The sequence below is a fragment of the Sciurus carolinensis genome, chromosome 3 (assembly GCF_902686445.1).
Source record: "Sciurus carolinensis chromosome 3, mSciCar1.2, whole genome shotgun sequence".
In the NCBI taxonomy this organism is placed as follows: domain Eukaryota; kingdom Metazoa; phylum Chordata; class Mammalia; order Rodentia; family Sciuridae; genus Sciurus; species Sciurus carolinensis.
In genome coordinates, this window is record NC_062215.1 from 70,987,241 (window position 1) to 71,011,304 (window position 24,064).

The 24,064-nt window shown below is 37.1% G+C and overlaps 1 protein-coding gene across 3 annotated transcripts in view; it reads right to left on the bottom strand.

The window, feature by feature from the left end:
• Positions 1–4,631: 4,631 nt before the first annotated feature.
• Uggt1 (UDP-glucose glycoprotein glucosyltransferase 1) overlaps positions 4,632–24,064 on the bottom strand; it is a 112,656-nt gene continuing 93,223 nt past the window's right edge. For all 3 annotated transcript variants that reach the window (XM_047544663.1, XM_047544662.1, XM_047544664.1), the window contains 7 exons: positions 22,815–22,899; positions 21,474–21,656; positions 19,799–19,959; positions 18,655–18,769; positions 11,443–11,559; positions 10,817–10,982; positions 4,632–9,181 (listed from right to left, as the gene is read on the bottom strand). In XM_047544663.1, the coding sequence (XP_047400619.1) occupies positions 9,156–9,181; positions 10,817–10,982; positions 11,443–11,559; positions 18,655–18,769; positions 19,799–19,959; positions 21,474–21,656; positions 22,815–22,899 (853 nt within the window). In that variant the 3' untranslated portion in view covers positions 4,632–9,155. The remainder of the gene's footprint in view (positions 9,182–10,816; positions 10,983–11,442; positions 11,560–18,654; positions 18,770–19,798; positions 19,960–21,473; positions 21,657–22,814; positions 22,900–24,064) is intronic.

Sequence of the window (24,064 nt, forward strand, 5' to 3'; positions counted from 1 at the left end):
TATAGTCCCTCCTTCCTCCATTCTTGCCCCCCTCCCACCCCCCATTATGTGTCATCATTCACTTATCAGCAAGATCATTCATCCTTTGGTTTTTTGAGATTGACTTATATCACTTAGCATGATATTCTCCAATTTCATCCATTTGCCTGCAAATGCCATAATTTTACTATTCTTTATAGCTGAGTAATATTCCATTGTATATATATATACCACAGTTTCTTTATCCATTCATCAATTGAAGGGCATCTAGGTTGGTTCCACAATCTGACTACTGTGAATTGAGCTGCTATGAACATTGTTGTGGCTGTAATCTCTGTAGTATGCTGATTTTAAGTCCTTTGGGTATAGGCCAAGGAGTGGGATAGCTGGGTCAAATGGTAGGTCCATTCCAAGTTTTCTAAGGAGTCTCCACACTGCTTTCCAGAGTGGCTGCACTAATTTGCAGCCCCACCAGCAATGTATGAGTGTACCTTTTTCCCTACACCCTCGCCAACACCTATTGTTGCTAGTATTCTTGATAATCGCCATTCTAATTGGGGTGAGATGGCATGTTAGGGTAGTTTTGATTTGCATTTCTCTTATTACTAAAGATGTTGAACATTTTTTCATATATCTGTTGATTACTTGTAGATCTTCTTCTGTGAAGTGTCTGTTCATTTCCTTAGCCCATTTGTTAATTGGATTATTTGTAGTCTTGGTGTAGAGTTTTTGGAATTCTTTATATATTCTGGAAATTAGTGCTCTATCTGAAGTATGAGTGGCAAATATATTCTCCCACTCTGTAGGCTCTCTCTTCATGTTGCTGATAGTTTCCTTTGCTGAGAGAAAGTTTTAAGTTTGAATCTATCCCAGTTATTGATTCTTGCTTTTATTTCTTGTGCTATGGGAGTCCTGTTAAGGAAGTCTGATCCTAAGCTGACATGTTGAAGATTTGGACCTACTTTTTCTTCTATAAGATGCAGGATCTCTGATCTGATTCCGAGGTCCTTGATCCACTTTGAGTTGATTTTTGTGCAGGGTGAGAGATAGGGGTTTAGTTTTATTCTGTTGCATATGGATTTCCAGTTTTCCCAGCACCATTTGTTGAAGAGGCTATCTTTTCTCCATTGCATATTTTTGGTACAATTTTGTATTTTTTGTAGTGTTCATCTACTATAATGAATTCTCTCAGTATTCAGTTGCCCCCAACAAAATAGTTTTATTTCACCTTAATATTTGAAGAATATTTTCCTGCATATGGAACATTAGCTTTTTTTCCCCAGCACTTTAAAAATACTATTACACAGTCATGTGTTCTCCATTTTTCCTGATGAAATGTCAGTTATAATTTTCATTGTTCTAGAAAGTATTTTTTGTTTCCCCAGCTACCACTTTTTTAAAGATGCCCACCAGCCCATCCCACCATCTGCTGTACTGGGGATTGAACTCAGGGGCCCCTTACCACTGAGCTATATCCCCAACCCTTTTTATTTTGAGACAGGGTCTAGCTAAGTTGCTGAGACTGGTCTCAGACTTGTAATCCTCCTGCCTCAGTCTCATGAAGAGCTGGGGTCACAGGCATATGCCGACATGCCCATGTTTTTTATCTTCATCTTACAGCATTTGGCTACGATGTGACTAGGTGTGATCTTCTTTATACTTATGCTTATCCTACTTTAAGGAGAAGGGGTGCTGGAGATGTGACTCAGTGGTAGAGCAGAAGAAGAAGAAAGAAGGAAGGAAGGAAGGAAGGGGGGAGAAAGAAAGAGAGAGGGAGAGGGAGGAGGAGGAGGAGGAAAAGGGGAAAGGGGGGGGGGCAGGAGGAGGAGGAGGAGTGTTGGTACAGACCAAGAGAGAGAAACAGAAAATTTTACAACTTGCTTGTGCTCATAGTCCCCTGGGGAGAAACAGCATGCCAATGCAGGACCACTCAGGGCAAGTGAGGGAATTGGCTATGAGGCACAAGGCACAAGGAAAATGAATGCAAGACCCTTTTATTCAAGGAGGGAGCTGTCCCTGGTTATCTACTATGGAGCCCTGGGGTGACAGGGTGGGTGGCAGGATGAGAGCCCAGGAAGGGAGGTGGTTGAGAGTGTGAACTTAACTGGCTCCTCCAGAGGACTGGCCTCTAGCCAGGGCCTCAAAACTGGGTTAAGACAACATTAAAAAATAAAAACTAATACAGGGAATTACTGAGATTCTTGGATAAGTAAGTTGATATTTTAAATCTTTTTTTTAAAAATTGGCCAATATTTCTCCAAATACATTTTTTTTCTGCCACATTTTTCTCTCCTTTCCTGGGACTCCAGTTACATATGTTATACTCTCTCACAAGTTATTGAGTCCCTGTTCATTACTATTTTCAATCATTTTTTACTCTTTGTTCTTCATTTTGAATCATTTCTATTAACCTGTCTTCAAGTTTATCCATCTTTTCTTCTGTAGTGTTTAATCTTTTTTTGTTTTTTTCAAATCCAGGCTCAGCAACTTAGTGAGGCCCTAAGAAACTCAGTGAGACCCTGTCTCTAATATGTAGAAAAAGGTGGGGATGAGGATGTGGCTCAGTGGTAAAGTATCCCTGAGTTCAATACATGTACAAAAACAAAAATATTCCATTGTGTATATATACCACAGTTTCTTTATCCATTCATCTGTTGAAGGGCATTTAGGTTGGTTCCACAATCTAGCTATTATGAATTGAGCTGCTATAAACATTGATGTGGCTGCATCACTGTAGTATGCTGATTTTAAGTCCTTTGGGTATAAACTGAGGAGTGGGATAACTGGGTCAAATGGTGGGTCCATTCCAAGTTTTCTAAGAAATCTCCATGCTGCTTTCCAGAGTGGCTGCACCAATTTGCAACCTACCAGCAATATATGAGTGTGCCTTTTCCCCCACATCCACATCAACACCTATTATTGCTTGTGTTCTTGATAATAGCCATCTAATTGGAGTAAGATGAAATCTTAGGGTGGTTTTAATTTGCATTTCTCTAATTACTAAGGATGTTGAACACTTTTTCATATATTTGTTAATCACCTGTATATCTTCTTCTGTAAAGTGTCCAGTAGTACCACTGATTTGGTTCAATATTATTCAGTCATAAAGAATAAAATTATGGCATTTGCAGGTAAATGGATGGAACTGGAGAATATCATGCTAAGTGAAATAAGTCAATCTACAAAAACAAACAAACAAACAAAAAAAAAAAACCAACAAAAAAATCAAAGGTCAAATGTTTTCCCAGGTAAGTGGATGATGATACATAACAGGGGTGGGGAAGAATGGGGGGGTAAGAGAAGAATGGAGGAACTTTGGATTGCACAGAGGGAAATGAGTAGGGGGAGGGGGCAAGGGTATGAAAAATGGTGGAATGAGACAGACATCATTACCCTAGGTACGTGTATGATTATGTGAGTGGTATGAATCTACATCATGCACAACCATAGAAATGAAAAGTTGTACCCATTTGTGTACAATGAATCAAAATGCAGTCTGTAAAAATAAAAAAAATTAAAAATTCTTAGTCAACAATTTTAACATTGGTTGCGTTTTTTTTCTTATTCTTTCTTCTTGGTTTTGTGTCATACATTCCTGCTTCTTCTTCTATCTACTGACTTATCGTATACTGGAAATACTGAATACATTGTAGACTTTGGATTCAGTTATTTTTTCCATAAAAACTGTTTTAGCAGGCAGTTTGGGGGATCATCTTGATTCTTCGGTCTTGATTTCAGCCTTAGAGTGGGTCTATTTGTTTTGTCCCCAGTCCTGTGGCCTATACCTGAGTTCTAAGATGTGGTACTTAAGTCCACAAGAATAGAATATTCTAAAGGTCCCCATCTGGGTTTTCTGTAAAAAGCCTGAAATATTTACTAAGTTCCTCTAACTTAATGGGACATAAATTCCAAACTTTCCTCCCCAGTGCCCAGCACTTACTGAAATCTCTGCTTGGTTTTTCTAGTCTTCCACTCTGCTGTTTGTGCACAGTGAAATCAGCTGAGGGTGTCAGGGGAGCATGTAAGACAAATTCTGGGACTTCAGGTCTCTCCTTTCTGGGATTTCCCCCCTTCAATTCCAGCTACTCAGTCACCCTGATCTACCTTGGTCCCTGACTTTTGTCTTTTTCCCTGTGGGCTACAGGAGGAAGAGTCACTTTAAATGAGAATTTTGCCCAATGTATTTTTCTTCTTTTGATAGTTGAAAATTCAAATGTGGTCCTTAAGAATACTCTATTCTATTCTTATGGACCTACACAGGGTAAGAGCTCAGAGAACTGGCAGAATGAACAGAGACCACACCACCCTCTGAAAACTCAGCAATAAGGCAAGGCCCAGCTGTCTCATGATGCCACCTGAAGGGTCCTGCTCCCACTCTACCATTCACATTTGGAGCTGTCAGGGCTACTTTCCTGCTAGGTTCTGCCTGGGGCACTCCCAGAGGTTTGGTGGCTGGAGGGGACCTGGGTGCTACCCTGAGAATCCACAGCACTGGTTACAACCAGAACCCAGCTCTGAGGTCAGACAAGACTTCAGGTAAAGTCCTCCATCCTGTCACTTCGTGTGCAACTTCTGTGACATGAAGGGGTTTGCCTTTACACTCTATAGATCTTCCCTTCCTGGACATAAAAATTGAATGACTGGTCAAACAGTTTGAAAGAAGAGAGGAAAAAGTTTATTGTGTTGAGCAGACCTTATTTTCATTACAGTATCAGGAAATTCTTTCTCAATTCCCTTTGGATGCAGAGATTCTGCAGACATTTAAAACCCCAATGCTGTTCCCAAGCAAGGGGCAGGCAGCACCTGAACATGATGTTGCATTTAAAGAAACAGAATTACAGCAAAGTAGCATGATTTATAAAGATTTTTTAAAACTACATGATTTCTTTAAAAATTCTAAGCTTTATCTCCATTTTCCCTGTTTACCTTATTTCCATTGGTAATTGGTTGGAAAACATGATAGTTGATAAGACTATTTGTTCCAAATTGTCAATCTTGGGTAATTTGCCTTTTTACTGTTATTAAGAGGAATTATGCCCATTTCTCTGGAAATCTCAACTGTGACAAGTAAGGCAATGCATAAATACAGGTGGTCTTGTCTCCATACCCTAACTCAGATCCCAGGTAAGCCTTCCACATCTGGTCTCAGCACAGATAGGGAATGGGAAAGGCTCAGGAGAGGGTCTCTGCTTACAAAACATCACTGCAAAGTTTAAACTTTATGGACTACTTCTGGGGAGCATGCAGCTGCTTGAAAATAATTTTGTGGTTTGTTCTGGAAAGTCCTTAGCATTCAGTGACACCCTGGGGAGAGAAATCCTCTACTCAACTCACTCACTACCACTATATGATACAGAAATGCTGTTTCTGTATTATATGGAAGAATCGAAAACCAAAAAAAGAGAAATGTGTATCCACCAGGTACTTTGAAATAACAGTAACAGCCTAAGCTAATGATGTCTAATTTGCCTGAATTAAATCAGGTAATTCCCAAAGTCCTCATTAAGATCTTTTTCTCACTACATTAAGGCAGAGAAAAATTGAATTTAAATAAAAAACTGCCTACCAAACGAGACACATGACAAGCTATATTTCAGTTGATTAACACAGACTGTCTCAAAAAATTTCCCCTAAAATCAAGTACTTAAAACTCTAATTATTAAAATTACATAATAATGGAAAATATATTTAAGTAACTTTGCACATAATACATCCTCCATTTTTTGTTATCAAGACAGTTTCCACCAGGTGGCTTTACCACTACATTTCCATTTCCATGAAATTCTATCCAGAAAAATGGACCAGCTCTCATAACTCCTGAGTTAAACTATTTATTTTTTTAATTTAGGTCAAATTAGGAACAGCAATAAACAGCAATCATAGAAAAGGACTGCTTTCATGTAAGTAAATTTACTCATAGGGGAGATGGGAGTTGTGGAATCACTTTGTACTCAGTCATGTGGGTAGTGTCCAGGTAGTGTCCAGGTAGTGATCTGTTCCAAATTAAGCTGTAAGAGAAGCATACTTCCTGGCTAAATGAAACTTAGGGATTTTTTTTTTTTTTTTTTTACTCCCTATTGCCTGGGTCTGTCTTTCAATAACTGTGCTCCCACACCCAGCCCTCAGCACTTCATTCAGGGCTCAGTCCTCCAACACAGGTAAAAGTTGTTCAAACAGAGCTGTAACAAAGCTCAGAACAGGACAGGATGTAAGAAGAGCAGAAGAGATTAAGTTCCATTTATGCAAATTGTTTCTTAATATACATAATTTGTGTAATCTGCATCTCCCAGGAATCAAACACATTGCATGGGCCTATCAGATAACTTGTGCACTTGGATATGCAAATATTAGTATGTGAAATGCAACATTCTGACAGACTCACAATCAATCTTATAGAAAACCAACATGCCATCATTGTCCACGTGGTAAGTATTCAGCACATTTTTAACCAAACCCAGGAGTCCAGAGACTCTGACCGTGGCATGCTCCCCAACCCAGAAGTAGGCAGTGATGTCAATCACATACCATTGTTCACAGAATATAAAACAAGCTCACAGTGTCACATTATTTCATATTTTTCTGCCAACCGGTTTATAAAGGAAATTCTCTACTATAGCATGATGAGAAAAAAAAGAGAAAAAAACCTATTACATACAAATGTAAGAACAATGTGCTGTGATCAGTTCCCTGAAGCTTGAACATTCTGCACAATCAGCTCTTGCTTCTTGGGAAATAAATTTCTTATCTGTCTTTTCAGTCACAGGATGCTATCTCATAGTAGAGACAACAGACAAAGCTGATTAGGACCACATTTTAGTGGTGACATCCTTTCCTGGAGCATTTGGTTAATTTGGAGAAGTGATTATGTCACAGGCAGCAAGGAAAGAAACTGGCAGAAGGAAGGTCTAGACCATTCTAGAAGCTGGGCCTCACATAATCAGTCAGCTATTAATAAGATTGATGTCAGGATGGTGATAGAGAGAGGAAATGAGTGACATCAGGACCCACACACTACAGAGAATACATTTTACTCTGTACCTTTCTTCCATTTCCAAGATTAGAAAGCTACAGACAAAGCTGGCTGGTGGGAACATCATTTAAATGCATGTCCCAGTAACCGAAGTATTTCCTGCTCAACCTCCCAAATGATACAATGGGAAAACGCACATTTTTGCCTACAGTTGTAGACAACAGTTGTAGACAGCAGCTGCAGCAGCCTCTCTGAAAGCTAAATTAAATGTGAAGATGAAGCCTGAACCAATGTTTCTTGATTCCACTGATCCTTTAGCTGCTCAGACCAGGTGAGAGGGGCAGGGCAGGAGGAACACAACCTTCATAATAGTAGCCACTCTGAGTGACCTTTCCAGTCTCAGATAAACTTATCTACTGAATTCTCTTCTGAGCTTTCCTCTACCCACTATTTTAATAAAATAACGAAACCAAAGTCAAAAAAGCTCCTCTGGACTGACTAGGAGGCTCCTAAGCTAACCTTTGCATTTGAAAACAGAAAAAATTAAATTACTCATATTTGTGCTAAGATTGTGATATTTTTTTAAAAAGACTGCACATCAATGTATTACAGAAGAGCGAGGATGTGGCTCTCCATTTATGCCAGCTCCTCATTTTTAAAATTTTTTTTGTGGTGCTGGGGCTGGAACCAAAGATCTTGCTCATGTTAGGCAAGCACTCTATCACTGAGTTCCCAGCCTTTTTTGTATTTTTAAAAAGCAGGCAAAATAGGAAAGAATAAGCCTGTGTGAATTGGTAGGCAGACATGGTGCCCATCAGTGCACATGCTGCTGAACTCTGCAGCCTGGGCAGAGATGGCACCTCATGCCTGTTCAGACCAACGCCACACCCAAGAACTTATGGCCCATCAGCCAGGAAAGGCTGCTCCCATGGGGCAATACTGAGCTACTGCAGTGAAGACACACAAAACAAAGACTGAAGGGCTGCCAGTGCTTTGTGATGCAATCATATCGTGTCAGAACTGGTATGGACTCTGTCAATTTCTGGAAGTCAAAGGCAACCAACAGAGCTAAAAATAAAAGGAATATAGGACAGTGTAGAGAAAAATATAAGTTCTATAGTCAGAGTCCTTCTTGGTCTTAGAAGGGGGAACATTTTGGTGAGAAAAGTCCAAGTCGAATGTCCACTGGGTCTGAGAGAAGACTAAACAGGCAGGGAAGGGCAAACAGTGTGGTGACCACCCGGAGGGAGCCCAAGCCCTCAGAGATGGATCACTAGAGGGACTTAATATGGCTGTGTCCAGTCAGGAAATTGTTAACAGATGTTCTTTTTAGAAAGTGGGGGTAAAAAAGCAAAGACTTTCACAAATACGAAAACTGTTTACAAAATAATTACCTAGAGAGTTCACTGGGACTGGGAGAAGAATAGGAATAATGTTTTCATTTCAAATTAGCCACAATAGTATTGATGGTTTATAAAAGAGAATGGCCAATTTCTAGTCTTACTCCCCCAATACACACAGCCCTTCTACTCCTGCCATCTTCCCTACCATCACCCCCAACCCACACCCATCCAGCTCCCAAATTAATTTGTTTAGCTACTGCACTAAGCCAACCCTAAAGACACATGATTGTTGGATGGGTTTCAATTAAACAATGATGCTAACACTTGGGAAAAGAATGTAGGGTTGGTGGGAGCGGGGAGGAGGGCATAAGGAACATGTTGGCATAAACCTCCAGGTGTGTGGACCTTGGATAAGGCTTCTGCTGGCCTGAACCAGAACAGGTGGGCATCTGCAGTGCAGCCTGAGCTACAGGTAAGCTGAGGTAAGGAAGAACATGGCATCTCTGCTGGTCTCCTTCCCATGACAGTGCAGCATATATGTGCTCTTGGGTGTGGACACCAAGGATTTGTTTTCTTCCAGTTGCTGCTGCCATGTCTCCTTCTGGTGAGAAGACTGCTCTTTACAGAGTCCCAGAAGATCAGCCACTTGTCTTCCTCTGAGGTACAAATCCAATAGAGCCTTAACCCCCAAATCCAGCATCCACTGGTGTGCAGAAGTCAAAGTCAAATGCTCAGAATCAAAAGGTGTGTGGCACACCTGCCCAGTCAATTACCAGCAGTTGTATAGACAGATCAGAAAAAAACTAGCATTTAGTATAAAAACTGTTTTTCAAATGGTGTCATTTCTTATCTTCTTCCAGAGATCATAATTCTTCATGTTTCTGAGAATCTACAAAGAAGAAAAACAATGGAAAATAAAACAGATTATCCTCTAGTTATAAAAATACAGAGTGGGCATCTTCCATAACCTATGATTTTTAACCCCACCTTCATTGTTATGTCCTTTTTTTTTTTAATTTTAGGAGCTTTGGTTTGATGATTTTGTATTAAATTTTGAAAGCAAAAGCAAAATAAAGGCCACTTTTAAAGCTTTTAAAAACATTGAAACTACCTGAAAACCCCATTCCAAATGAACTGTCTTCAGTGTAGCATTAACTTTCAGTACATGTGCAGTGTTTTCAGTCCAGTCAGTTGTCTTCTTTTCCCACTTACTGTCATATGAATATTTCCCTATGTATCAGTGCAGCTCATTCTTGGATGTTTAAACAGTCTTTAATGCTTCTGGTTTACAAATAATAGTAAAATGAATTTCTTCATGTATATAATTTTATTCTTGTGTTGAATTCCTTCTTTAAGATAGATTCTCAAATGAGAATCTGAGGGCATAAGCGTTTTAAAGGCTCCTGGTGATAAATATATTGCTTTTTAACAAGGGTGCCCTAATACACAAAGCTTCCGCAAAGTATATACACAACTGCTTCATCACCATCTCCCCAATAAATTGTATGATCAATATGTCTACTCTTACTTACGACAGATTACCTCATTTTGATTACTGTATCCAAAAATCCACTTAGTATTTGTGTTTTCCTCTTATTGGAACAGTGTGTTCACATTCTTTTTCCATTTGCATGGAAATCCTTGAGGTTTTATGAATGAATTGAATTATTTTTATAGTTACTATGTAACATCCTACCATCATAGTATAGTCTTCAGAATGTATAGGCAAATTATTCAAGTTCCACGTTCTGCATTTGCTTTTTTAGAATTAGTTTAAAGCAGAATAAATCTTAAATTCCTGAAACAAGTTTATTAATAGTTTTTTTTTAAGTCACTTTTATATTCAAATAAATTTTTTTCAAGAGGCTACCATTCAATATAGTAGAGAAAACATTACATAAAGACTTAAGTCCTTTTTATCCTTAGCTTAAACTAAGTAGAAACATTCTACCTACCCCTAGCACTGTAAAAAAAAAAAAAAAATCCATTTCCATATGCCTATTTTAAATAAATAATACATTTTTCAAATCAATACAAGATCTTGTCTTGACCTAAGTTTGTTCATTCACTAGTGTCTCAACAAATTTAGTTTACCAGGGAATCTGACAAGCACTCCCCCAAATATCGGGTTTGGCTTTAATGGCACAAAACTTCTAAAGCTAAATAATAATAATGATTAAAGCACCCTTTTTTCCCCTCAACAAAACAAAAATAAGGAAGGAAGGGAGGGAGGGAAGACAGAAAGGCAGGTGAGCAAATATATTAATAAATAGTTTATGGGGCTGGGGAGATAGCTCAGTTGGTAAAGTGCTAGCCTTGCAAGCACAGGGCCCTGGGTTCAATCCCCGGCACTGCCAAAAATAAATAAATAAATAAATAAAGTTTAGACAGCAAAATGAAAAATAGACACCGGTTGATGTTAGAATGGAAGGATTAAAGGAGATTTATCTTTTCCTTTCATTCATCATCAAATAGAAACCTGAAACACAGAAGAGCAGTTACCCAGTCAAGTGTCTGCACTTACCTTCTTGGCTCTGCTTTTCTGTCTTCCCCTTATATAGTGTTCCCATTTCTTTCTCCTTCTGAAAACGGATCTGTAGCTGTTTGATCTCCTGATCATAGTCCTGCCACTCTGGGACGATTCGCACAGCTGCCTCCAGCTTGGGCTCTTTGGTCATTGGATTATTACACTGGGAAAACCCAACAAACACACTTCAGCAGGGTTGAAGAAAGGGTACATTATTATACAGAATACAAAGATGTCTCTGTTCTGGGGTTAAAAGTCCTAACTGAACAAAATGAATGATACTGAGAATCTAAATGATATATTATTTACTTCTGTGAAGAAGTTGTGGGGAGCTACCAGAAGGCAAGAAAAGCAAAAGTCCAGTAGGAAAATTAAAAGGCACAGAGTTGGGCTAAAAGACAAGAGTGACTCAGCAGTAGGTGAGTCCTGAAAACAGTTCCATCTATGCTAGGGAATTTAGCTTCCTGCTGCAGGCAGAGAAGAGAACTGTTGAAGATAATTATAAGATGTTCCACAGTCCCTAAACTGTACAAATGAGAAGAGAGACCAACTCTGGTGTCTCAATAATTATTCAGTCACACATCACCCTGGGCTGGTGCAGAAAAGCACCACAGTAAGCTCACCAGATCAATGGTTTTTGCCCTTTTCTTAGAAGCATCATCACACCATGTTTCACACCAAAGCCATTCTTGAGGGAGGGATTTGATTGGCACCTGATGGATCATGTTATTGGGCAAATCCTGTTTGGTAAAGAAAATAAAACACAAGAATCTAAAGTTCTGGAAGAAATTTAAATAAATGCATTGCAAAACAGTGATGTTAGCTGTTCATTATGCATCACATACCAATCACAAATGTATAGAACTAAAGGGGTACTCACCAAAAGACTTAGGGAAATTAAGGAATTTATTTATGGTATTTTTCAAAACTTCAAAATCTAGAGAATCCATAAGAAACTTAAAACTCTACCCATAATAAACAAGAGAAAAATGTTGTCTTACAAATTGCTTACACCCACACTTACTTCTATGGAGACAACTCTAAGAAAAATGCTGCTCACTTTTGAAAGTCAACAAATATAGAGACATGGTTCTTAAAATTTATAGTTTTCCAAAAAATAAGCTCTGAATCCTTCATCTATTGAGCTCAGTTCCCAAAAAGATGAGGCCCACATTTTTCAAGTGTGTCTTAATAAAAATGTTCCATTATCCTAAGACTTACACAGAACAGAACAATGATGGAATAAAATGTACAGAAATGATAAACTGTGAGACCTGCAAAGAATGATGCAGTAAAAAAATCTACAGCCTTCCATATAATGGTACAAAATAGATGTTATCTTCATGAGTTCTTTCAACAGACTAAAATTTAAAATGATTTGGATTAAATTATAAAATATTAAGCACAACATATTCTAATTTTACTTAAAGTTTTACAAGCTATTAAATCTGCCGCATTGTAGTAGAAAGCTCAATCAAGAACATAGGATCAGGTTCAATTTTATATTCTGCTTAAGAAAGAGTAGAATTCTACTCCTAGAATTGGTGAACTAGGTAAATGAGACTAAGATGACTCTTGAGTACAGCTAAAAAAGGGGAACGAATACACACTTGGAGGGTGCAGCTCAGTGGCAGGGCACATGTTCAGCATGTGCAAGGCTCTGGGTTCAATCCCTAGCAGAAATGAAAAGAAAGGAAAGGAAAAGGCACACTTGAAGGCACCGGAGAGCTGTGAGGACACTAAGAATTATTGGGCCATAGAAGAAAAGAGGCCCATAGAAATAACTCTAGAATCTGGGATTTTTCCCCCAGGGCCATACACAGTTTAATAAGGTTCTCTGAGGTTTTTAACAGCAACTCAGGCCTAAGGTAACAAAGATTTATATATAAGGCCTGTGGTGGCTGAGGGGAGTTCTGGTGAGACCAACTTTGGGCTAGTGTGTAAAGGAACACACCCTATGATTGGGAGCCAGAATCAACTCCACCAAAGACTGTCCAACTGCAAATTATCAAAATCCTAAACCTATAACTAAGTAAAAAAAATAAATAAAATAAAAATAAAAAAATCATAAACCTGGATTAAAATCATCCTGGACAACCGTGTGCCCATATTCCTGACCCAATAAAATATAAATTCTGTTGGATGATACCATTAATCTAGGCCTCAATTATCTCCACAAATAATTCTGCAAAAACAATGCCTGACATGCCAAAGAAACAGATTTATGAGAGATAAGAACAAAAAGAGAACAGAACGACAGACAAGAGAATCAGATCCACAGTAGCTCTATAAATGAGAGACATCAAGACTTTAAAGATATTCAATATGTACAAGATTTAAAAATCTAAAAATGAGAATTTCAGCACAGAACTGAAAAGAAAGATATCTGAATGAGAACATAAAACCAAAATATCATAATGAAAATTAAAAACAAAGACAAAGTTACACAAATTAGACAGCAAAAGCAAAAACAAAGCACAGAAAGACTAAAATAAGGGAATAGAAAAAAGAATGTTTGAGAAATACAGAGTTCCATAAAAGAAGTTTCACTTATGTATAACTAGAATGCTAGAAAGGAGAAAACAGGACAGAAGCATTACAAGGATAATCACAGGGAATTTTCCAAATCCAGTGAAGCCATAGATTTAAGAAACCCTACTAAGACCACACAAGAAAAAACAAATAAAAAAGTAGGTATATATTGCAAGGAAATCTGCTGAAAGCCAGTACAAATGTTAAACAGAACTAGAAGAAACACAGAACATCTTCAAAGGAAAAACAATTAGAGCAGTAAATAATGTACAATGGAAATACTGGGAAAAGATAATAAGAAAAGTAAATAGTATTTAAAGTCCTGAAATACTAAATAACTGTCTAGCTGCAATTTTAAATTCAGTGAAAATATTCTTCAAGAATAAGTACAAATGCAAAAGAATGAAGCTGGAGGGATCCTTACCTTAAATGATATACAAAATTAACCAAAAATGTTCAAAAGTCCTAACTGTAAGAACTAAAACCAAAAAATCTTAGAAGAAAACATCAGGGAAACCCTCAGGACATTGGATTTGGCAATGATATTTTTGGATGTGACAGAAAAAGCATGGTGGGATTGGTGGTGGTAGGGATTAAACTTTGCATATGTTAAACACTACCACTGAGCTCTATCCACAGCCTCTGCAATTCATAATTGATAAGGGATTAATATATAGAATATATAAAGAACTCCAAATCAACAATAACAAAATCAATTAAAAATGGGCAGGACACTTCAACAGATATTTCTCCAAAGATCATAAACAAATGCTAATAAGCATATAAAAATATACCCAATAACATTTATCACTAGAGAAATGAAAATCAAAACTATAGTAAGATCTCATTTTATATATCTAATAGGATGGCAATTATTTTTTAAAAATCTGGGGGTAGGGAGGGGTGGAGAATAAGTTTTAGCAACTATATGGAGAAAATGGAACCCTGTACATTTCTGGTAGGAATGTAAAACAATGCAGCTGCTGTGGAAAACATCTTGGCAGTTCCTCAAGAAGTTAAACAGAAGACTACCAAATGATTCAGCAATTCCACTTCTTGGCATATACCTCAAATTCAAAGCAGAAATTCGAACAGATATTTGCATACCAATGTTCATTAAAAGCCTCATAGACAATAGTCAAAAGGTAGAAATAAAGTCAACTTCTATAGATAGATGAATGAATAAAGAAAATGTGTACACATATACAAAAGAATATTATTCAGAAATAATTAATAGAAAGGAAATTCTGACATATGCTACACAACACGGATGAACCTTGAGAACATTTTGCTAAGTGAGATTAGACAAAAAAGGACAAGTGTTATTGATTCCACTTACATGAGGGACACAGAAATAAGCAAATTCATACAGACATAAAGTAGAAAAGAAGTTACAGTGGCAGAGGGTGGGAGGTTACAGACAAGGATTACTTAATGGTCATAGAATTTCAGTTTGGGAACACGAAAAAGTTCTAGAGATGAATGATGATGATAGTTGCATGACTATGAATGTACCTGATGCTACTGAACTATACTTCCAAAAGCAGAAGAGATGATAAATTTTATGTATATTTTCCCACGATTAAAAATAATATTAAAGGTAAAATAAAAACTCATAGACAATAAAACTTAAAAAAAATTGTTACTAGTTAAACAGATGCAAAGAAAAATTTAAAAATATTCTTCATCAAGTCTACTGGCATACAAATAATGTGAGTCCTAAGAAGAGGAAGGAACTAGAGGAAGAAGGAAGAAGGGGTGAGGGGAAAAAGAACAAAGTGCAAAAACAAACAGAAGAAATAATGAAAACTTCCCAAATGTAATGAAAAACAATCTACACATATCCAAGAAGTTCAACACAATCCAAGTACAACAGATTGAAAATTTACTCAGACCTAAACATATTAAACTACCAAAGTGGGGGTAGGGGGTGAAGACGGGGTGAATATCTTGAAACTATCACTAGAGATGCAACATGGCATATACAAGGGATCTCACTAAGATCACATCTAATTTCTCATCAGAAACCAGGGAGGCCAGAAGACTATGGGCCAAGATATTCAAGGGGCTGAAAGAAAAAACTGTCAAGCAAGAATTCTATACCCAGCAAAACTTATCAAAAACAAAGGAGAAACTTACACGTTCTATGAAAGTTTGCAAATAGCTGAGTCATGCTGTCAGAAATACTAAAGAGAGTCCTTCAAGATGAAATGGAATGACACTAGAGAGTAACTGGGATCCACATGAAGAAATAAAGAGCACAGGTAAATATGAAAGATAGTACCAATGCAGTTCTTATTTGGAACTTTTCCCCCTCCTGTTTAAAAAACAACTATGAAAAGAAGTAATTATAAATCTACTGATGGGCACATAATACAGATAGACTACATAACAATACAAAGTCAGGGGTGGAACTAGTTTTCATTTTGGGAGGGGTGTGCAGGGATTAAACACAGGGGTGCTTTATCACTCAGCAATATCAACAGCCTTTTTAAATGTGTTTTTAAAAAATTTTTTAGTTGTTGATGGACCTTTTATTTGATTCATTTATTTATATGCAGTGATGAGAATTGAACCCAGTGCCTTACACATGCTAGGCAAGAGCTCTACCACTGAGCCACAACCCCAGCCCTTTATTTTTTTAAGTTGCTTAGGACCTCATTAAGTTGCTGAGACTAACGTCAAACTTGATCCTCCTTCCTCAGTCTCCCAAATCACTGGGATTACAGGCCTGTACCACTGTGCCCACTGGAGTTAGTTTTATATACCATTAAAAATTAAGGTTGGGTTTGGTGGCACAGGCATGTAATCCCAGTGACTTGGGAGGCAAGGGCAGGAAGATTTCAAGTTCAAAGTCAGCCTCTGCAACCTAGCAGGACCCTATCTCAAACTGAAAAATAAAAAGGGGTGGGGATGTAGCTTAGTGGGAAAGTGCCTCTGGGCTCAACCTGTTACTGTACCAAAAAATAAAATTAAATTAAGTTGGTATTAATTCTCACTGGAGTGTCATAAATTGAAGTATTGATGGTAATCATCAGGAGTAATGCAAAGAAAACAACTTGAGAACACAGTAAAAAAAACAAGGGAATTAAAATGATAGACTAAAAAAATCTATTTACAAAAAGGAGACAGTACTGTAGGAATTAAGGAATACAAAAGATACAACACATATACAGAAAAACAGGAAATGGCAGGTATAAATCCTGCCTCATTAATAATTACATTAAATGTACATGGTTTACATTTCTAACTGAGGCCACAATAGGATGGCAGCTCATACCTACCAATTAACAGATTAACAATAATCATTGGTTAAAGCATGAAACAAGAACTCTTACACTATTGATGGGAGTAAAAATTAAAAATATTCTTAAAAGCTGTTTGGAATTATCTGGTAAAAATACATATATTTGCTGACCCATAAGTTTCACTTGTAGTTGTATACACAACTGAAATATGTGTATATAAGGGCCAGAATATTCAAAGTAGCATTATCCATGATGTCAAGAACCAAAATATGCTGGGCGCAGTGGAAGATGCCTGTAATCCCAGAGGCTCAGGAGGCTGAGGCAGGAGGATCTCAAGTTCAAAGCCAGCAAAAGTGAGGCACTAAGCAACTCAGTGAGACCCTGTCTTTAAATAAAATACAAAAATAAGGCTAGGGATGTGGTTCAGTAGTCAAGTGCCCCCAGAGTTCAATCCCTGGTATTCCCTACCCCCTGCAAAAAAAAAAAAAAAAAAAAAAAAGAAAAAGAAAAAGAAAAAGAAACTGGGTATGGTGGCATGTGCCTGTAATCCTAGCAATTTGGGAGATTGATGCAGGAAATTAGTTGAGCCCAGGAGTTCAAGACCAGCCTGGGCAACATGGTAAGAATCTGTTAGGGAGGGGAGGGGAGGGGAGGGGAGGGAAAAGAACTCAGATATAAAATGAATAAATAAAATGTTATCACTACACAAAACAATATGGATGAATCACACAACATAAGGCTAACTAAGCTAAGGAACTTAGACGAGGAAGAATGCATCTTTTTTAAATCTACTGAGAGGAGGAAAAATAGGTGAACCAAATCTGCCATGTTTAAGAACATGCTTAAATAGTAAAGCTATAAAGAAAAGCAAATGGAGTGATTGCCATAAAAGTCAAGATGTCAGATACTCTTACTAGGGAGCAAGGGTGGTTTCTGGAATGCTAGTTTTACTTCTTAAATGAGGTTGTGGTTTATGGACATTTGCTTTGAAATATTCCTTGATATATTCAAATATGTATACTTTTGTGCACTCCATGGATGCTATATAGCACATTAAAGGTTTAGAAAAATTTTTTCTTTTTTTTAAAACTGGGGATTAAATCCAGAGGTACTTAACCACTGAGCAACATCCCATTCCTTTTTTATATTTTATTTATAGACAGGGTCTTGCTGAGTTGCTTGTGGTCTCATTGAGATGCTGAGGCTAGCTTTGAACTTGGAATCCTACTTCCTCAGCCTCTCAAGCCTCTGGGATTACAAGCATGCGCCACAGTGCCCAAAGTTTAAAAAAAAAATCTTTTTTTGGGGGGCGGGGGGTGGGCGGGAAGGGAGTACCAGGGATTGAACTCAGGGCACTCGACCAATAAGCCATATCCCCAGACTTATTTTGTATTTTATTTAGAGACAGCGTCTCACCAAATTGCTTAGCGCCTCACTTTATGTGAGGCTGGCTTTGAACTCATGATTCTCCTGCCTCAGGCATGTACCACAACGCCCTGCAAAAATTTTTAAGGCAAACTTAAGCAAAACAAAATGCTTAAAGTATGTGAAACTATGTATCTAAAACACAGCTTTTAAAACTCCAATATCAACTCTGAAAAATGCTTAGCATTAATAAACGATTCAGCTAACTTTCTTGCAACATATCATGGTTCTAACACAGAAAAAGGAAAACTGCAATACTATACCCTATACTGTGAAACCTGAGCAATTTAGTTCCTAAAGTAGAAAAAATAATTGACCCTCCATGCAGAGAAAAAAATTTACCAGATGAGGTTAAGTACAAAATTAAAAGCTAAAGTAATGGTTCAGAAAGACATCTTCCTCCTTCCACATCTATCACTAACCAACATCAGGTCTCTTGACATTTTTTACTCTTGATATGCCTTCTCTTGAGGCCACATGTAAATGTCATACACACACTTACCTTTTCATGAAGAAATAGGACACTGCTCCAGGAGAGAGATTTGAGACACAAATAATACTTCATTTTTCTGACACAACACAATATACCCACCACTAAGACTATTAACCATTTAAAAAATGGCCACTTACTTGGTCAAGATTTGAAAGGCTATTAGGATCCTGACTTAGACCTTGGTACTGTCCCCTGAGTCTGTCACCAGCTGCTATTTTCCTAAATTTCTTCAGATCCACAACATAGAGTGCACTGAACAGAGAAGATCCATGTGTTAAAACCAACTACGGTTTTATGGCAGAAAAAGTAACCCCACTAAATAATGGAATAGTCAAACATTCTGGTTTCTCTTTGAAAAGGTGAGTTGTAACCCTACAGTAGAGTTGACTAAGAAAGTTACTGCAAAGTTTCTACTCTGCCCAGTAGCTCACTTTGATCACTGTTCCTTATTTGTCTTCCAGGGAAATAATCTCTGACAAAAGACTTCTACAAATATAGCATATTTGGTAATAAAAGCTACAGTAACTGATAAGAAGCATTAGTCAAAAATATCCTGAAGATGTCCCACATTTACAAAGGAAAAAACCCACAGTACTACAGTGGTTTTGGACCAGGACCTAAAGCCTGAATCTGAAGTCACCATCTCATCATTTACCTCTGTAGGTGTCACTTCTTATACGTCCCCTGCCCTCCAAATATTCTAAATCACACTTTTCCCAGAGAAAACAATGGAGAGCTTATTAGAAAAGCAATTAATGTATACACGGATTGATTTAAGAAGTCTACTTCTAGTAATTTACCCTATAAACATATCTCAAACATGCAAAATAATATATTTAAGAGATTATTCATTGCAATATGGTATATAGGAAGAGACAACAAATAACACTTATGCTCAAATAATAAACAGCTGAAAAAAAAAGGAAGAAGGTCCCTCGCTATATAGTGATATAGGATCTACAGGTAAGGTATTTAGTCTTAAAAAAAAAGGTAACAAAACAGTATAAAGAAGAAGATATATTTTGTATATAAAAAATACAGTCACAGCTGTTCATGTAATAAACTCCAGAAGAACAAACAGTAAACTTAGGGAGGTTATCTATGGGGGTGGGAACTTGGTAAAACAGAGAGATGGGAAGGTTTTTTCCATGTTTATTTTTCATAATTTTCATTTTTAACCATATTAACATATCATCTATTCACAATTTAAAATATAAAAATAATTAAGTTTAAAGAAAACAAAATCACAAAATGTTGTTAGGCATTTTCTTTTTGTAGTACCTGATATGATACTTTCGCCCAGCTAAGTGACTAGCCCAGTACCCTGACTTCCAGAATCTGTAGCCATCCATTTCTCTTCGGCTATCACAGAAAGGAGTATAACCATAAGGGGCACCGTCCAAATTGAAATCTCTTAACTCTTTCAGATCTGTCCGTACAATCTGGAGAAAAGAATATCAAAAGTCGTTTGTTAAGCCACCATGCAGACATCTCTAATGCAGTTTCCTCAGAATATAGAGTGCCTTACATAAGGTGACAGGGAGGGCTGTTGGGTGGATGATGACACAGGCTCTAACAGATACACTTCAAGCCTAGATTGCTCCACTTATTAGCAGGATGCTTTCACTAACATGCAACACACTTAGCCTAGCATGTGGTGCACAATATTCTAACTACTCAAAAGAAGTACAAATAAACTCAAATTGCTTAGGTTTACTGTGTCTCAGTTTCCTCATCTATAAACTGGAGATGATGAGAGTCCCCGTCTCACAATGTTGTCGGTGGGATGACATGAGTTAACATATGGAAAGATATTGAAGAATGCCTTCCCCAATGTAAGTGCTTAAAAGAACAGAATGTGGCCACATTAGAATCAGGAAAACATGCTTCAGCTTGAGCACCTGAAACAGGAAGTTCAAGAGGTGGTGAAACCTCTGTCCCCATGACTTGCACACATTATACCACTTCCATTCAGGTGACTCAGGTTTCAAGCTGAGGGTGAGAGAGAAGGTTGGAGGGTAGAAGTGCATTTATGCTATTTGAGTTTGTATGCTCTAAAATGTGTTCCCTATAATTAAGTAAAATCCTGACATCTGGAAGAATATCTGTAGCAGTCCTCATTATCAAGGCCAATGATCCACTTGAGCTTTTTCTATCACCCAGATCAATGGAGATGGGGCAGAGCAATGGAGACGGTGGCAAATACTGTTAAAACTTTATTTCCTAATTTTTAGTTTTGGGGTTTAAAAAAATATTTTTAGTTGTAGATAGACACAACATCTTTATTTTTTTAATGTGGTGCTGAGAATCGAACCCAGTATCTCACACATGCTAGGCAAGTGCTCTACCACTGAGCCACAACCCCAGTCCCCCTAATTTGTAGTTTTTATGTTAAATAAATTAAGATATGACTGCATACATGTTATTAAAATTACTGTTAAAAAGACACAAAAAAAGTGGAAAAGGAAATATAATAAATGCAAATTAAAGTTAAAAACTAATCATACCTGGGTGATACTTTCTGTATTTTCTTTATTAAAAATATTTTTTAGTTGTAGATGGTCTTTTATTTTATTTATTTATTTTTATGTGGTGCAAATGATCAAACCCAATGCCTCACACATGCTGGCAAGTGCTCTACCACTGAGCTACAGCTACAGCCCTCTATATTTTCTTTTCTTCTTTTATTTAATTTTTAAATTTTATTTGTTCTAATTAGTTGTACATGACAGTAGAATGCATTTATACATTTTCATAGATTATACATAAATGAAGTGTAATCTCTAATTTTTCTGATTATACATATTGCAGGATCACATCAGTCACGCAGTCTATATTTTCTTAATAGTGTAACACAAGTAGGTGCTTTTCCATAACTGGAAAATAACATTTTAAAAACAGAAAGGAATTCTGTTGCCTTGAAGACAAACTTACAATCTGGACTTTCAGAGCTCACCTGATCAGCATCCACAAACAGAAATTTGTCAACAACTAGTGGGAAAAGTACATCCAGGAAGAGGATCTTGTAGCCCCAAATGATGCGCTGCTTTTCAGTCTGTTGATGAAGCCACCGAGGCCATTTGTACTGAACAAGTTCATACTGGAAATTGTATTCATTTGCCATGTAAGGTATAAACTCCTATTTTTAGACAAAGGGAACAACAATCATTCATTCTGATTAAGAAAACTGACTTGATAATATAAGTCAACTGCTGTGATAATGGTACAAGTAAAACATATTCACCAAAACAGTCTAACAAATATTGGGCCCCAACTGACTTGAGATTACTTTAAAGAATACACATAAACCTCTGTCAAAACCCTTTCTTTATGGCTTTTGGTTACCACATGAAATGACAAAAATCTACAAGTGAAGTCTTTAGATCTAAAACTGTGTGTGTGTGTGTGTGTGTCTATGTGTGGGTGTATACACACATGCATGCACTTAAAGACACATGAACTTATAGTTCATTTATCTAAATCTGATTTCAGTAAAAAATATTTTTTTGAATCTTTTTTCGTTTTTTGGGGTGGTGCTAGGGTTTGAACCCAGGCCCTTGGGATGCCAGGCAAGCACTGTGCCACTGAGCTATACCTCTAGCTCCCAGTAAAATAATTTTTGAGCTTAATTATAAGCTTTTCTCAAGGTTAGTTCTAACCAGGAAATAAGATAGCAAAGTCAAAACTATGAATAAATTTGTTGCTATTAAATAAATCAGATTCTAAATACAAATACCTTTAGGGTACCAGAAGTGAATGACTTCTTTATGAGCAATGTTACTGATTACATTAAAAGGTACATTAAAAGGTGTTTAATGTGATAAAAGGGAAAAAAATCAAGTTAGATGACAAATCCTGACTGATACAAATAAAGCAGAAAACTTCCCAAGTGTGTTTTTGTTTTGCATAGATGAAGCATCACTTGCACATATCACCTGGCAGTGGTTCATGAGAAAACTAATCACTCTCTTCAATGTAAAACTTCACTGAGTTTGCTAATTAAAGTCAGACATCCATTCTTCAGAGGAAGGTAATGCTATTTCATTAAAACATTGCTTCTTACAAAAAACACAGACTCTCCTATATTATCTAAGTTTCAAACAGGTCATAGTTTTGTAACAACTTGTTCACCTCACAGAACAATCTGGAAGGAAAATCAACATAGACATATACAACTAAATTAGGGTAGTCAAATAAAAGGAAAAATTTTAAAGCATACAGATAAAACAAAAGCAGTAAGAAAATATTGTTAATATCTCCCTAATAAGAACAGTTTTATTTTCCCTATGAAACAAACCTTAAATGTGGGGGACAAATAATTCTTCAAGAACCAGAACTTCACAGGAGTCTTAGTATTCTTTAGCACTGATAGCATCATTATGCTGCCAAACAAAAACAAATAATAATAATAATAATGTTTCAATGCTTTCTAACCTTATAACATTAAGCAAAGTCAATCACAAGGCAGCACAACAGAACTAACTTATGGCTTAATTAGGCAAAGAGAGATGTTTAGTAATGGAAAATGTACTTATTCCTACTTACAAAGTTATCACTGAATGGGAGAAAAGGGAGATTTCTCTATAAAAATATACATAATTGATAGATGCAAAGTTAATTCTGCTGTACCTTTAAGTAAACTGCTTCATGAACTGATATATCAATTATAGTTCAAGTAAATACTAGAGGCTGTGGTAAATGAATACATTGTTCTCCAAACACCCCTGTCAAGGCACAGCAGTATCAGTACTGAGGAGAGAACATGAACATGCATGGCCTCCCTCAGACTGGACAGAGCCCTGCCAGGAAGAACAAGGAAAAGCAAGGGGAGGACAGTGGGTACAGGCTCAGGATTTCTGAGTCAATGCATTTAATTAAATAAATTATTACCATTGTCATTATTTTAGGTCAGATGTTTCTGAGAAACTAGAGGACTAAAAATGACATTGTGATTATTTTCTATAATAGATTTGCAGAGAAAAAAAAGGAAAAAGAGCCTTGGCAAGTAAGTGATTGTCAGGCAAAGGTGTGTTCAGAGCTGAGTCTGCTGAGTGCCTTTCTCTCTGATGGCTATAACGTCAATAAGTTGAAGCCTGTAGTCTCTCTTACCTCTGGTCATGTGACCTAGGCAAGTCCCTTCCAGCTCTGATCTTAGTTTGTATGAAACAAGAGGTTTTCTTACCTATGAACTAAGATTTCTCTTGGCTCTAAAATTCCATGAATCTTTAGAAGGTGAAGTGTTACATGGGCCTGTTCTTCTATTCTCTATGTTCATCTCTTAACATTTAGTGGCCAGGTAAACACCACTATCTATAAAATGTGCACATGATATTAAAGGTTCATAGTCTTCCAGTGTCCACTGAGGCATTCACTATCAGGCTTCATGGAGTTGACCAGATCAAAACAAAGAGGACTGCATAAAGTAAGCTACTAAGAGTCCTCAGAGTGCTCTAAATGCACATAAGTGCAACAGACAGAATCCCACAAAACCTCTAAATAAGAATACCATGACAAATTCTTTTACAGATACCAAAATAATCAACAAGA